At 41.7% G+C, this 16,051-nt stretch overlaps 1 protein-coding gene across 1 annotated transcript in view; it reads left to right on the top strand.

Moving 5' to 3' along the window:
• Positions 1-276: 276 nt before the first annotated feature.
• The window catches only part of HTR2A (5-hydroxytryptamine receptor 2A), a 59,556-nt gene continuing 43,781 nt past the window's right edge, over positions 277-16,051 (top strand). Inside the window, exons 1-3 of the mRNA XM_032315124.1 lie at positions 277-972; positions 1,413-2,147; positions 4,945-5,145. Coding sequence (XP_032171015.1) covers positions 1,736-2,147; positions 4,945-5,145 — 613 coding nt within the window. The 5' untranslated portion in view covers positions 277-972; positions 1,413-1,735. The remainder of the gene's footprint in view (positions 973-1,412; positions 2,148-4,944; positions 5,146-16,051) is intronic.

The raw sequence follows: 16,051 nt of genomic DNA, 5'->3' as shown, positions 1-16,051 counted from the left end.
AGACGGGTAGTTTTGTTTTGTTTTGTTTTTAAACAAAGAAAGCAGGAGGTCTTTAAAATGATCTCTGAAAAACCCCTCTTCCGTATGTGAGGTTTTGAATTACTTCTAGGTAAGTTTATTTCTGGGGAAAATAAGTTAGTTGAATGGTGCATGCTACTGATAAATAAAAATACTACTGATAGTTTGAGTATCTCCAGGAGGAGCTTGGCTGCCCTGAGCCCAAGTCGCTGACGTCAGCAACTGCACTTCAGACAGCACTGTGGGCTCTGGGGGGGAGAACGGCGCGCTCACAGTGCTCCCGGGATATGCCATCTTCTAGCCTTATTTACGTGCTCCCCCACCCTAAGAACCTCACAGCACAGCTTACCTGCCGTAGCCATCTGCATAAAAGGCAATTCCTGACGTAAGAGAACTTCCCTATGTTAACATGTGGCCAAAAGAGAAAGAGAGAGAGAGAGAGAGAGAGAAACAAGGGGGAGAAAAAAAAAAAAAAAAACCAGCCTGTTTGGTCCGCCCTCCTGGGCTGTTGCTACCTTGCAGTTTATGACATACAGATAGAGGGAGGTCTGGTGTGAAGTGAACGAGGCAGCCTAAGAGCCGGTCCATTCCCGGGGAAACCACGAGTCCCCTGGCACAGGCAGCTCTCCCTACTTTCCGGAGGGATTTCTTTTGTGTGACTTGGAGAGGGGCTCATGAATGATTGCTAAACGTGTGCCTCGCTCAGGCGAGCCGCGCAGGGAGGGAGTGACCCAGCCAAGTGCGGGCAGAGCCGGCGAACGCAGACCGCGCAGTGCTGGAATTGGCTCCACTCTTGCAGTTTTTGAAGTCAGCAGAACAGAAATCAAATTACTCTCCTGTTACGCCGGTTGAGGCTCAAGAAGAAGGGACTCTACACTGGCTTAATTACCGTGGGAGATGCAGCAAGTCCCAGAACAGCAAAGTATGTCTAACGTGTGGACCCTGAAAACAAATGTAAGTTCTCACGCTGCTGTCTTTTATTTGTGTTAATTTTCTTTCTGCCTTGAAATCACGCTTGGCCAAAATGTTATCATTTCAATGAGAATTTCTGGTGTGATAAGTTGTATGCTAATCTTTGCTTAAGAGTTTTCTTTTCTTTTCTTTTCTTTTTTAACTAAGCATAATGCAAACGGAAATTCCTGAAGGCAGCTGTGGCCATTCAGCCTAGAGACAGAGAACTATAGCCCCAAAGTACATCCAATTACTATGGGATTAACACAGGGATGTATTTTTAATTGCCTTTCTTAATGTAGAATGCATACCGCCCCACTGTTTTGGATTGCATGCTGTTTTAATACTGCTGTGGCTAAACTAGTGGGATCAACAAAACCCACAAAATGAGACAGAGCTCAATGAGATTTCTGGTAATTACAAAACTTTTCTTTCCTGGCCAGGATCGCATTTTTCTTCCCGAATGCTCCAAACTCTGCAACCTCTGTTAAAAAGTTCATCCTGCTTTTCTGACCTTGCTTTGAAGGGGGAAAAAAAAAAATGAAACCAAACAAGACTCCACGAACCCCGTGAAGGAAGGAGATACAAAAAGCCACTGCAGTTCAGCTCCCATTGTAATCATGAGAGAAAAAAGGCGACCCAAGGAGCCCAGCATGTATGCCGCCTTCAGTGTGACAGAGCGTGGGGACATAAAGATGTATGGCGAGCTGAGGCTCTAACTTGGTAGTTTTTCTTTACTTCATCTGCTACAAATTCCGGCTTAGAAATGGATATTCTTTTTGAGGAAAATGCTTCCTTGAGCCCAACAACAAACTCCTTAATGCAATCAAATGAGGACCCAAGGCTCTACATCAATGACTTTAACTCCGCAGAAGCTAACACTTCAGATGCATTTAACTGGACAGTGGACTCGGAAAATCGAACCAACCTTTCCTGTGAGGGCTGTCTCTCACCACCATGCTTCTCCTTACTTCATCTCCAGGAAAAAAACTGGTCTGCTTTGTTGACAGCTGTAGTGATTATTCTAACCATTGCTGGGAACATACTCGTCATCATGGCAGTGTCCCTAGAGAAAAAGCTGCAGAACGCCACCAACTATTTCCTGATGTCACTTGCCATAGCTGATATGCTGCTGGGTTTCCTTGTCATGCCCGTGTCCATGCTAACCATCCTGTATGGTGAGTGGCCTTAGCCTCCCAGCTGCACCCACACGGGTAACAGACAGCGTGTGCATGTTAGGAGCAGATGAGTGGAGGCTCAAGGGACAAAGTAAACACAAGGGTTTATTTATAGACAGGGGTCTACCATGTTACACTGGTTAAATCTTAAATTGGCTTTCACAGATTAAGAGATCAGACAACCCATTATCCTTGGAGAGTTTGTGCTTTGAAACATGTCCATTTTAGGTAGTCACTTTAAATGCCCCCCATACGGTCATAAAGCAGTAATTTAGCTGTCATTCTAAATCCACTGGATTTTCGCTTCTATATTTTCCCAAGTATCCCAGCCTTCAGGACAGAACACAGTTTTAGCTTTGTCACACAGTTTTCAGCCCTTCTAATGGAGTGGCAAACCTTCCCAATTACCTTGGAACGTGTGCAGGGAGAACATTTGCGGTACAGTGGGTCTGATGTTAAAATATGCAGCTTCTACCTTAGAATAAATAAATTAACTCCTGTTTCAATTGTTCCCTACCTCCAGAGAAGCTAATTTAGAAGTATGCCTTTAAATTAGACCCTCAACTCTTTAAAAATACATATACATCAACTCCTCCAGTCTGGTTTGGAAGAGGGTAGAAAACAAATGGGAAGACATTAATCTTGCTTTCTTCAACAGTTTGAAAGAGTCAAACCTCTCAGCAAGTCAGCAAACACTGGTACGGCTTCAGCTGGAAGCAGAATGTGATGTTCTTTTCAAATTATGAGTAATACAGTTGGATTTCTTTTTTGAAGAGTATTTAGACTGCTGACATAGGCACGTAGCAGTCACCTTATGGTCTTTTTAAGAGGAGATTTTCTGTCCAAGTCTTAAGGGCTAAAGTATATATATATTACCCCAGCACAGAAGGGTATGGAGGAGGGAGGAGATGGGCAATGGAGAGCAGGCGCCGGTTTGCACGGGGTCCATACTGCTCTTTGCTAGGACAACCTCCGTTTGACCACTCAAATGTCACACCAGGATGATTTCATCAAATTTGCCTGTCATTTCCCAGACGTGCTGCAGAGGTTCTGACTCCCTAAGGCCCGACCCCCGCCTCGAAGGCAAACTCCGGGAGTGGTGCATGGCTCCCAGAGGTCCCGTTAGGGCACTAAAACCACTGCCAGAGGGCGGAGGTGACCCCAGTAGCAGATGGGGGGCAGGCACCCACCAGCTGGGTTAAGAAGCTAGGACCTGGCCGCCGCCTCCCACTCGGGGTGCAACGGCGCCCCCTGGCGGCGGCTTCTCCGCGTGCAGCCAATTCCAGCCAGAGTTTCAACTCTCACTGGGACTGGTCCTCTCTCACCCCTCAGGGTGAGGAAATGTCCCCTCCCTATCCATGCTTCGGAAACCAGACTGTGGCCCGACCTCAGCTGTCTCCTTGCAGAGAGAACTCTCAAGGGCCAACATCAGTTCCGACCAGACAAAGTGTGGCTTCCCTCCAGGCACTGCAAAGGAAGAGGCTCTTGTTTTAGCTCCTGTTTTTTGGCAAGTAGAATGAAAGGCATTAAGTTAGACTTGTATCCTGTACCCTTTACTTCCCCAAATATAGGTGGTGGCATTTTGGTGGAGTACACTTGCACATGTGGAATCTGTTCAGCTTTGCGGGTCTGGACTACTGACAAGAAAAGGTGATCCTTAGGATTGCCTTTTCCCTTGTACGCAGATGTAATATCATTACTTACACAGTTATCAAAACTAATTTGGGTTTATATAACCACTGGATCCCCTGTAAAACAAGAACAGGACACTTAGAATATGCATTATGGGCCTCCCGCAGTGCTCTTCATATTGGGATCATCGTGACAGCTCTGGAACACTCTGTTTGGGGCCCACCTCCTCCTAGCCTCCTGAGAACCAGAACCTAGAGAAAAAGCTTCTCGGCTGATTCTCAAATGCAGCCAGGGCTGACAACCGCTGCTGCATGCAGCTGTTGCCCAAGTGTTATCCCGGGACCAGGAACACCACCTGGAAACCGGTTAGAAATGGCCGTTCTCCTCCCCAACTGCAGAGTCACAAAATTGACACCTCCAGGTGGGATCCAGCAGTACCATTTCAAGACCCTACCTGGGAGGCCCTGAGGCTCACTGAGTTTGAGAACCGCTGCACTGAAACACTCATCAGGACAAGAACACAATGCTTTTCTGCATATCCCCCCACACATACACTCCAAATTTGAGTTGAACCCCTAAAGCATAATGTAATTATTTTTCATTTTTCCAAAAAATATTCTCAATCTGGACTTTTTCATCATTTATTCATTCACACCAATAGCATTTATTGAGAGACCAATTGATGATATCGCTGTGCAAGACTGAGCCATTATAGTTATGGAGACTAAGAGGTGGGCCGAACCTCAGGGAACCCACAGTATGTCAAAGACGTGAACAAGGCGCTTTAATAGAGGAGCTCCAAATCTATCGAGACTTCTAACTCCTTAAAAACAAAGAAAAAAAGGTAGATGCTGTTAGGGGACACAGAGCAAGAGAAACCCTGAAGACAACCCAAGGTTACCACAACACAGTGGCATAGAACTCCAGCCCCAAGAAATTTCTAAACCCTGAGTTCATCAGCTTGTAGGATCTGAACATTGTTCAGTACAATGGTTCTTGGGCTTTTAAAACACTGAAAATATCTTGTGTTGCCCTTTGCCACCACCTGTGCCTTTCCCACCCCACCCCACCCCCAGAATAGCAGCCCTTCTGGCAGGCTGGGTTCCATGCACCGCACCGTGGGAGGCCCAAGATCCCTAATTGATGCTAACCTTTTGCATCCCAGGTTACCGGTGGCCTCTGCCTAGCAAGCTCTGTGCTGTCTGGATTTACCTGGACGTGCTCTTCTCCACGGCTTCTATCATGCATCTCTGTGCGATCTCACTAGACCGCTACGTTGCCATCCAGAACCCCATCCATCACAGCCGGTTCAACTCCAGAACCAAGGCCTTTCTGAAAATAATTGCTGTTTGGACCATATCAGTGGGTAAGTTGGTACGGGATTTCAGGGGCTCATCTGAAATAACCATCCATGCCTTCCAAAGAGACTTGTTCTGTTTTATTGTACGAAAAGCTGATACACGGACTCCATGGGGTTTTTGTTATTGTCCTCTCTAGACCACAATGTCGTTATTTCTCAGATTTGTTTTAGGAAGAAAAAGTATCAACATCACTGGCTGACAACCTAAGTTTGCCCAGTTAAGAACGGACACCTGCAGAGCCAATTAGAAATAACTGCGCCATAGCCACCTTCAAATGCTTTTGCTCCCCATCTTGCACTTTCTAATTCACTACTCTACCTCTTGAGTTCCCCTGGAGACCTCCACATTTATCATCCCTGCCCCTGTCCATTTAAATGGCAGGCCCCCACGCTGAAGAATACTCTGCTTCTGGAGGCTGGAGAAAGGTACCAGGGGCTGTAACTCTGAGGCAGAAGGTGAGAACAGAGAAAGGTGGCAGGACTCGTTCAAGGGCAAGGTACTTCTGCCTGCCCAGGACCTCTGTAATCCCTCCTCTTTTTCCGGTCACCACACACCGGAAGATTTCAACCCCCTTCTGTTTCTTTGATTACACATTCCCCTCTCATCAGTATTGATCTCTTGTCACAACCAACTCAACAGGCAAGAAAGCCCAGATAATGGGAGCCAAAGGGTCAGCTCACAGGTAGCTAAGTCAGTGGCACCTGTCACCTCAACAGGCTTGCTTTGTAACCAAAAATTCCCTGGGATTTAAGGCGACAAAGCTTTTCAGGCACGGACACTGCACCTGCTTGTGGCCACAGCGGTGTTTGCATCTGCTAACAGGAGGGAGGCTATGGGATTTGATGGCAGGCTTGACACCAAACATTTCAGAGTCTTTGTGATAAAAATCCAAGTTAACAGCAAACGCAATAGGATATTTTGTGTTTTTCCGTTCCTCCAGCTTGCCTTGCTGCTAAAGGGGTCCTCTGCAGAACAGGTAACTCCATTTTAGGGATGAGCAAATGGGGCTTCAACAAGTGAAATGACCCGCACCAGACCCCACAGCTAGGACACAGGACAGTGCCTGTTTCCTGATGGAAATGCTAACAAATTACATTTGCAGGATTTTCAGATTTTGAAGGGTCTTATCTAGTTTCCATTTTAAAATTCCTACTACAAGTTGAGGTGGACAGAATAGCTCATTATGCTTATTTGATCAGTTAGGGTACCAGTGTCTAGAGAGGCTTTGTGGCTTGTTGTGTCAGCTCTTCAGCCAGTGACAGGTCTAGGACTCTAAACTTCTGGTGCCAAGCCATGCTCTTCCTACTGCATGACCACCTTCTTTAGAAAACCGTTTTTTTTTTTGGCGGGGGGCGGGGAGTAGCATGTGGTTTCTGGGCCCATGTAATCTTAGACTCCTTCTATCTGGAACAACAGAATGAAAGACCAGTGGTTCTCAATCCCAGCTACACATAAGAACACATGTGGAGCACTGGGATTTAATTGGTCCATGGTGGGATGACTAAGGAGCAACCAGGGTAAAGGACCACTCAAACACATGTGCTTAGCAAAGGTGGCCGATAATGCAAACAAAGCAAACCATGTTATCATCAGGTTTATTCTAGTGTTCCCCTCGTACACAGTCACACTGTTGAGACAGAGGCTTGGGAGCGTCACCCATCTTCTACCTTCTGGCATACATAAACAGTTCAGTAGCACTTGTCCCAAGGAGCTGTTTCTGAGCAAAGACAACCAGCCTGCGGTATTTAAAGCGCCTTACAGAAAACAAACTGCAGAGAAGTTGCACAAGATGACATTGCTCCTATTCTGTTCTCGCTCCAGGAGACAGGCAGGCTGGATGATGGGTGTGGGGGTGCGAGGAGGGGTCATCACCATTGTGGCCATACTTACAACACAGCTACAATGTATGGAGCACTAAATACACGAAGATGAGTTAAGATAAGTATTTGGAGACTTCCAATAAGGTGATGGAGGAAGGCAAATAAGGAAATAAAAAAGCTCTTTATCATAAATCTGAGATAGAAGGCTGAGGAGATGGCAGTTGGGAAAAGGTTAAAAAAAAAAAAATTCTAACCAAGAGCCTGAAGGTGCTCAGCACAAATATCTGAATTTTCTGCTACTGTTCCCACTTGTTTTACATTTAGATACTTAGTCCAGATAGAATTTTGTGTATATAGTCTAATAGATTTCTTCTACCAGTCTTTTTAGCATCTATTTTTTAGCATTTCTTCTACCGGTCTTTTTAGCATCTATTGATATATCAGTACACTGAAGCTGAAAAATGGATATTTTGTTTTCTTGATAGATCTGAACTGCCCTTGCGTTCCTGAAATGCATTTATAAATGAAATTGGCTTTGGAGGACTTTGTTGGTTGGTTTATTATTCTTACAAGGTTTTTTTTTTTTTCTTTTTAGCTATATTAAATAAATTTGGGATATTACTGTTTTTTTCTCTGTGGTCTTCAAATATTTAAATGGGAATGCTCTTTAAAAGGTTTTATAGAACTTGGTTCTAAAGCTCTGTCATGTTGGAACCTTTCTAAATGTTCTCTTTAATTACAACTCTAAACTCTCTTCAGTAGTTATTTACATTTGCTACCTGGTCTTGGGTTACTAGCTACATAGAAAGTTGAGATTATCCTTTTATATGGATTCTTGATTATTAAATGCAATTCTTCTTGCTTTAACATCTACTTCATCTGATATGAATATAGCTCTGCCAGTTCCTTTTTGGTTATTTTCTGAATATATCCTATTCCATCTTATTACTGTCACTACTTCCTGATTTAATATTTAAAGTACATTGCCTACAAGCAGCACATAAAATTTTCTTTAATCCAGTCTATCTTTTCATTGGAATATTTAACCCATTTATAACTAATGCAGCCCAGATACATAGTATTTGGGTTTAAAATGACCATTACTTTTTTCTTTTGTCCCATTTATTCTATATTCTAGTTTCTATCCTTGCCTTCTTATGGCCTGATCAAGAATTCATTGTTCCCCATTATAAGCTTGTTATCCACTCTTTTAAATCCTTATGATTTATTTATTTATTTTAACCTAATAGAGCCTAACAAATTACCATTTCTTAGATAATGGAAAACCTCTGGAATATTTTAACTCCATTTGTCCCTATCTCTCATGTTCTCTTTTCCTATTGTCTAATTTTAAGTATCCTATTAAAAACCATAGGACATAAGTGTTCTACTATTTCCCACATATTGACCATTTTTGTTGCCATTCATTGCTTCTGTCATTTCCATGATTCTGCCTGTCTTTCCCATGATTCCTAGTCCTTACTTCTGAATTTCAGAATGACCATGTAGTTTTCTTTCAGCTCGTTATTCTAAACATCTTTATTTAGCCTTCCTTTTAAGCATATTTTTTGCTCAATATACAACTCAAGGTTTCTGGTTTTCCAGTAATTTAGAAGGGGCATTCCAAAGTTCTAGCTTACAGAATTTTGTTTGATAGTGAGAACTCAGCTGTCAGACTTAGTGTCCCTTAGAAACCACCAGCCCTTGCTACTTTAGTAGGATTCTTTCTTTGTATTTTAGAAATTTAACTATGATGTGCCCAGATACGTCTTTTAGTGTTGGGTTTGTCCTGCATGGTGTTTATATTCATTCTTTAATTTTTTGCTTAGTACTTTTGTTAATTTAGCAACATTTTTGGCCATTATCTTTTCAAGAATTGCTTCTGCTACAACTTTTCTCCCCAACACATTTCTTAGACTTGTTTCCCAGATAATAGAAATTTTACCCATGCTTACAACTCAAATAACTGTTCTACATTTTTACATCTTTAAGTCTTTAGTCCATGTAGTTTTACTCCCTTCTCTGGATTATTAAACCTCTCACCAGCTATTTCAAATTTGCTGCTCAACAAATGTATTATAGCCTTAATAGATCACTGTATTTCTAGTTTTAAAATTCCCATTTTATTGTATTTAGTTCTGAAATAATTCTCCATGGTTTCATCGGTTTTCTCAAATGTTAATCATAGATGTCCGGACAGCTGATTACCTGGGATATTCTGTTTTCTGGGGTCTTTTCCCCTTTGGCTATTAGTATACCTTATAATTTTTTTTTTTAATTGAATACCGGACACTGTGTTAAGGAAAAAAAAAAAAAAAAAGGAAATAAAATGTTAGTATTCTTGTTCAGAGAGGCATTCTTTAGTTTTATCAGGCAGTTGCCGTAAATCCCTTTAATCCAACTAGGGACTGAGCTTATTTTAGGCTCGCTTTTCATAAGCACTGTCTTTTAGTTTATCCTTACACTTAAGGTATATGCCTTCCTTTTTTCAAATGAAAGCCTGAGGTGTTCTCCATTTCGAAGAACTCTGAAATCCTATCCCCTAATCCTATCCCCTCAGCACAGATTATTCAGCTACTCAGCCTCTCAGTCCATCCCTCAAACGGACTGGTAAATGACTAACTGGGAAAAGGGCTCACATGAATACCTTCCTTCTCTTCACTTCACTCCAGAAGCTTAATTCTTGAAATCCTGGCTACCTTGGGTAGCCCGAGCCCAATTTCTTATCTCCCTAACCCCTGAGACATGGTTTTGGGCCTTGAGTTCTGCCTTATATGAAACTAGCATTGCCATACCTCTTCCTCACTTGAAATTCTCCATTTCATCTTTTCTCCTCTCTTCATTTCTGTCATGTCTTTGTTCCTTTGATATTTTCACATTTTTAAAACACAATCTTCCTATCTCTGTCTTTTGATAAAGAAATTTATCCTGTCTGTATTACTATCACAACTGGCAAAAATCAATTTTATTCTTCCCATCTTCTATTTCATATATTTCCTTTATAACAGTTTATTTACCTTATTTCATGCATTTACTGACTTGTACAAAGTCATTCTTTCCTTCACCCCATCCCAATCAGTTTGAATTATTTGAATTTTCCATTCTTTTTATTTTTGAAGTCCCATCCCAAAAATTGCACTGATGTATCTATTAGAAGATCCTAAGTAATCCAGCTAGGTTGTATTCTTTCCTCACTCACCCTGAGTCCCAATTTAGACTTCTCCATAATTTCAAAATAGTAGAGCAATAGCTTTTTAAGCAAGCCAAAGAAATACACAAACTACAAAGATATAGACATTGCTTACTACAGGAGAAAAAGTTCTATAGGTAAAAATCAATAAAAGCGAAGTCAAAAGAAAGTATCAATGCATATGAACAGACCGAGGGTTGATATTCCTAACATACAAAGAGTACCTACAGATCAAACAAAAAGACAACCCAATAGGGAAAAAATATATAAACATGAAGAGAAACATGAAATGGACAATAAATGCTGAAAAGAGGATAACTAATGGACAGGAAAATGCTTAATTTCTTTAACGGTCATGGAAATGTAATTTAAAACAATGTATTACCATTGTTCATCTGATTGGCACAATTAAAACAAGTAGAATCACACTGAGTGATGCCCTATGTAGGCTCATACCTTATTTGTGTGAATATGAATTGTTCTTGGACAGTGTAGCCAAAGTCATTAAAATCTGACCTGCCAATCCTACTTCAGGCCATCTGTCCTACAGAAAAATAGAAGTAGATCTAAAGACCTTTAATTCAGAAGTCTTGGAAAATAGCAGAAAAGAAGACTGGATTGTGGTTCACTGTATTGTTTTTATCCTAATTACAGAACATTTTCTAGCTCTTAAGAATATTGAGGTGGGGTTATTGGATAGTCAACTGGAAAAATGTCCATGACTAAGTGCAAAAAGCAAGATTTCAGGGTGGTATGGATGGTCTGAGCCCATTCTGGTAAAATAGGAATAATTTAGGTGAATCTATTAGCAGGAAGAATCTGAGGACTTCAAATTTGTCAAGTACAGGAAATTAGAAAAAAAACAACAGATTGTTGTTTTCCCCTGTAGCTTTCTGTATAGTTTTGTCACAGATATTGTAAATGTTTCATTCTTGATCATCATAACATCTGTGGCGTGGGAGAGAAGGCTTCATGGAGAAGGTGGATGACCTTCTAAGTTTGCTCGGATCTAACAAATGGCAACCTTGGGAACCACAACCCAGATGACTCAAGTTTTCCTGCACTTGGTATTTCTGAGATTTGCTGCCATGTCCCCCTGCTCCCTGCTACCAGCTTGGTCATTTTACTGTTGCCAAGGCTTTCATCCAATTTGGAGGAAAATGAACGTAATTACAAATCAATTGCACTTTCTATTTGTGAACTCTGAGGAAAGAACTGATGACAGAGAAGATTGACGCATTAGATTAAGAACGATCCTAGGATTTTCCGGATTTCATCAGCCCTTCATAAACCCAATTTCCATGATCAGAGGTAACTGACTTCACCATGATATAAAAAAAGTGAGCAAACGCTTTCCTCACAACGATAGATTTGCTAACATCACGTAGGAAAAGAAAATACTTAATTCTCTGACTATCTGTAGCAGGTAAAGTTACAGGTTAGATAGAAAAAAGTGAAAAGGACTATCTTTCACATCACATAGGACAAGCAAAGACCCCAATTAGAATTTTTTCTTCTACTTCAGAAACATACTTTCACCTCATGGAGTCATTTTGAAGTATCCCAAATCCAAATAGAATTTTTTCACTCCCCCCTCAAGGATATCCATGACTACTATTCTCTACATTAAGACTACTTTTGTAATAGGATAAAGATAAACTGTGTCACATTTATTCAGAACCTGTGTCTTCACAAACTGACACCTTGGCATAAATACTCAATTGAATGCTTAGGTCACCAGGTACAACACTGGCCTTTAGGCAGTCAATAATTTCCTGTCTTAGGCAGACTTACAAAGAAATTTTGAGGGACAGTGAAAGTAATCTCAGTGTAGCTTTCATTTTTTAAAGAGGATTTTGAGCATCTTTGGTCTATGAACAAGTTTCCATTGTGTTTAGTTGGTTGGCCATAGATCCTGGTTATAAGCCACAAGTCTGGAGTCAGACTATCTGGCTCTGTCATGCCTAAGCTGTGTGATGTATGACAAGTTACTAACCTCTCTGTACCTTCGGTTCCCAATGAATAAATTTTAGTAACAGTACCTATATCAAGAGGTTTAGTGATGGAGTAAATATACGGTTTGTGTCATAAGTGTTACAACATGTAAACTTCTCTGTAAGGTTCTTGGTTTCTTTCTAACAAATTAGCAGGATTAGGTTTTTTTTTCAAGTTTTTTATAATTTTTTTTTTACTTTTTATAAACATATAATGTATTATTAGCCCCAGAGGTACAGGTCTGTGAATTGCCAGGTTTACACACTTCACAGCACCCACCATAGCACATACCCTCCCCAATGTCTATAACCCCACCACCCTCTCCCTACTCCCCCCACCCCCGGCAACCCTCAGTTTGTTTTGTGAGATTAAGTCTCCTATGGTTTGTCTCCCTCCTGATCCCATCTTGTTTCATTTATTCTTTTCCTACCCCCCAAACACCCCACATTGCATCTCCACTTCCTCGTATCAGGGAGATATGACAGTTGTCTTTCTCCGACTGACTTATTTTGCTAAGCAGAATACCCTCTAGTTCCATTCACATAGTCACAAATGGCAAGATTTCATTTCTTTTGATGGCTTCATAGTATTCCATTGCATATATATACCACCTCTTCTTTATCCATTCGTCTGTTGATGGACATCTAGATTCTTTCCACAGTTTGGCTATTGTGGACATTGCTGCTATAAACATTTGGGTGCACGTGCCCCTTTGGATCACTACGTTTATATCTTTAGGTAAAATACCCAGTAGTGCAATTGCTGGGTCGTAGGGTAGCTCTATTTTCAACTTTTTGAGGAACCTCCATGCTGTTTTCCAGAGTGGTAGCACCAGCTTTCATTCCCACCAACAGTGTAGGAGGGTTCCCCTTTTTCTGCATCCTCACCAGCATCTGTCATTTCCTAGCAGGATTAACTTTTTGTCTGCTTTCATAATTTATCTAGGTATTCCCAATGTGTCACTGGTCATTTGAAAATGGTGGGTTTTTCCAAATGAATTTTTATTTTTATATGATTTTTTATGTATGTTCTTTTATGTCTTCTGAATTTTCAATCATTACCGAGATTGCCTTTCCCATTACAAAGTTTAAAAATCTTCCATTACTTTTATAGTTTTATATTAAGTCTTTGAACCATTTAGAATTTAACCTGTGATTTTAGTTTTTCTACACAGCTTCATGTACTCTTTATTTGACCACAATTTGATACTCTACTTTATCATAACCCAAGTTCCATATATATTTGGATTTAATTCTGGACTTGTTCTGTTGATTCATTTACTTTTACCCAGAGTATACTTTCAGTTGAGAATGTATAAAGGCATTTATTACCTTAGATCAATTCCCTCATCCTTAGACTTTTCATGACTATTTTCACATGCTTTGAGTTTTAAAAATCAGCTTCTATCTAGTTCTGGAGGGTGAGGGGGGGTGGTTTTATTGAAATCCCATGTAGTTTTATAAATCAACTTTCTAGGTCTTTTGTATGTGATTTAAAAATCACATACAATCGAGGTCCAAAAAGAATAATAGTGAACTATGCTTAATTAAAAATACAAAGTGAATCAGCTGTTCTGTTGGCCTTCATGCTTGGAGGTGATGGGATTCCCAACTCTACTGGCTGAGACAAAGTATCTTAGGACTCCTGGGATTCTCTCTTCTGGGACCTGACAGGTTTATGCCCAATTTGCTTATTGCTAGGAGTCAGCCAGCCTAGAAGTGGAATCCAGAGACTCATCGAACAACCAGGATAGGTGGTGAATGTGTTACCTATGCACTCTTCCACAACTGGAAGATCACAGTGTAGGCTAGCTCCTACCAGAACACAAAGGCAAACTTGAGAAATTCACTTAACTTTCCCTTTCCCTTGGTTTCTTGGCTCACTTTCTCTCCTGGGTGAAAGAAAGTGGTTTTTTGTTTTGCTTCCCCCATATGGCACTGTCCTATCCAGACGGACTGGGTACCACCTCAGTCCGCGGGTGAGTGGGCCAGTGTCTGGGAGCAGGGATGCTCACAGCCACATGGAGACTGCAGTCCTTCCCAGGAGTATCACGGCACCAGATAGCTAAGGGACCAGCCATACTGTCACAGCCCTGAAACAAAGGCTCTACTGAGCCACTACCCCCTCAGCCCATCTTCTCATTTCTTAAAGGGCTGTGGTCCTTTCCCCTTCAGCCCACAGGTGCAGAATTTAGGGACCTCTGCCCTGCTGAGCATCACTTCCTAACTTAGAAATCTCACAGGAAGGCAATGCTCTTGGAGGACACATCCTTGGCTGTCCTTCAGCACTCTTGCCCATGGGTATGAGGCCATTTAATGGCCCATGTCGCTCAAAACCTGCCAGAATGACAGCTGACTTCTTTCTGCATCACAGACTCAGCCATAGCTATGGGACAATATGCTCAATAAAACAGCACTTAGCATAAACTCTCCAGGGCAATTGGAAACTGGTGAGAAAAATTAAGAAGTGATTTGGTGGTAAAGAAGCACTTTATGCCTTGTCAGTCTGCTACTTTGGCTTGCCTCATGGACTGTTCTGCTCTTTTGATCATTCTCTCAAGGAAAATGAGGAAGGAAAGGAGGGACAGAGCTGAGACTTTTATTACTTCTGGACATTGAGAGCAGAAGACTAGCATCCATATACCGCCCAGGCTGTGTTGGGTACTTCCAGGTTAGGGAGCCTTCCACTTTCTCCACATCCACCCATCACTTCTGGGCTGGAGGGTAGGAACCCTCAAGTCCGAGGCTAGGGTAGATCATCCGAAAGGTTATCACCAACACCATTCATATCCTAGTACCTGTTCCTCCCTTGGCCTAACCAAACCCCAACCCTGGGTCACTTAGACCACCATCCCCTATGGTCACTGCACCCATGTAACCCACAGCTGCTAGAGAAAGTCTCATACTGAATCACATGCTGCCACATATCTCTGGTTTCCAACTTTGCCTAGATGCCCGTTGTGGTCGGTCCTTTGGGCAATCCCTAGTGGATCTTTCAAGTTTTTTCCCATTTAGGTTTTCTCAACCTTAGTCCTTCATTCTCCAACCAGAAGGCCTCATCCCATTCTCCTATGTGAGAAGGCTATTAAAGCTAATTCCCCTTATCCCTACTTTTACTTTCCAATTTGGGTTTCAATTCCCAGTTTCCAGACACATATTCCAGGACTATCCATGTTCTTCTGTGCTTTATCTCTACTTCCTGTCCTTCCCCAACGGGTCTTCAGTTCCTCGCCATTCAACTCTGATTTACATTAACTCCCCCTAATGATTCTATCCTTGCTTTCTGCATTTTGTCACATTTTTCACACCTCAAACACCATCCAGCTTTGGCTGCCCTTCTTACTGCTCAAAATCACCAAAGCCTTTCTTTTCCCAGTCATGTCTAAGAGACTCTAATAACATCCTCAAGTAATACATGGGTACTTTCCCAATGTGAGGATCCAACAGCTCAGACTACAGAGAATGCAAACTCACCCTTCATCCCTCCTGCCTTTCCAGACCAGCACCCACAGTCTGGGCTAACCTTGACCCTCACCATTACCATTCAGTGCAGAGCATAAGCTGGAGGGGAACAAGTGAATCATACCAAGCAAAGCTCCCTCAGATTTCAGCCCTTTGAAAACATCTCAGTCTCCTTCCACTTGGATAACCTTTGACTCTGTTTGCACTTCAAACCTTTGCTGCAGTTTCTCTTGTTTTGGCCCTTTCTTCAAGTTGTTTTTACTAAACCATCTGCTGTCCTCCATTTGTGAATTACTTGTAAGAGCATTCTTTTCATGGATTGTTCTAGTTGATTGTAATTAATGGACTTTATTCTGTTTTGTCTGTGAAAGGAATTTCCAAGATCCTATACATATGTGCCCGGACATGGGCTTGATTCAAAAATATTTCTCATTCCTTACCTACT

This window comes from Mustela erminea, chromosome 15, assembly GCF_009829155.1.
Source record: "Mustela erminea isolate mMusErm1 chromosome 15, mMusErm1.Pri, whole genome shotgun sequence".
NCBI lineage: Eukaryota > Metazoa > Chordata > Mammalia > Carnivora > Mustelidae > Mustela > Mustela erminea.
This window is presented reverse-complemented; position numbering and strand designations above follow the sequence as displayed.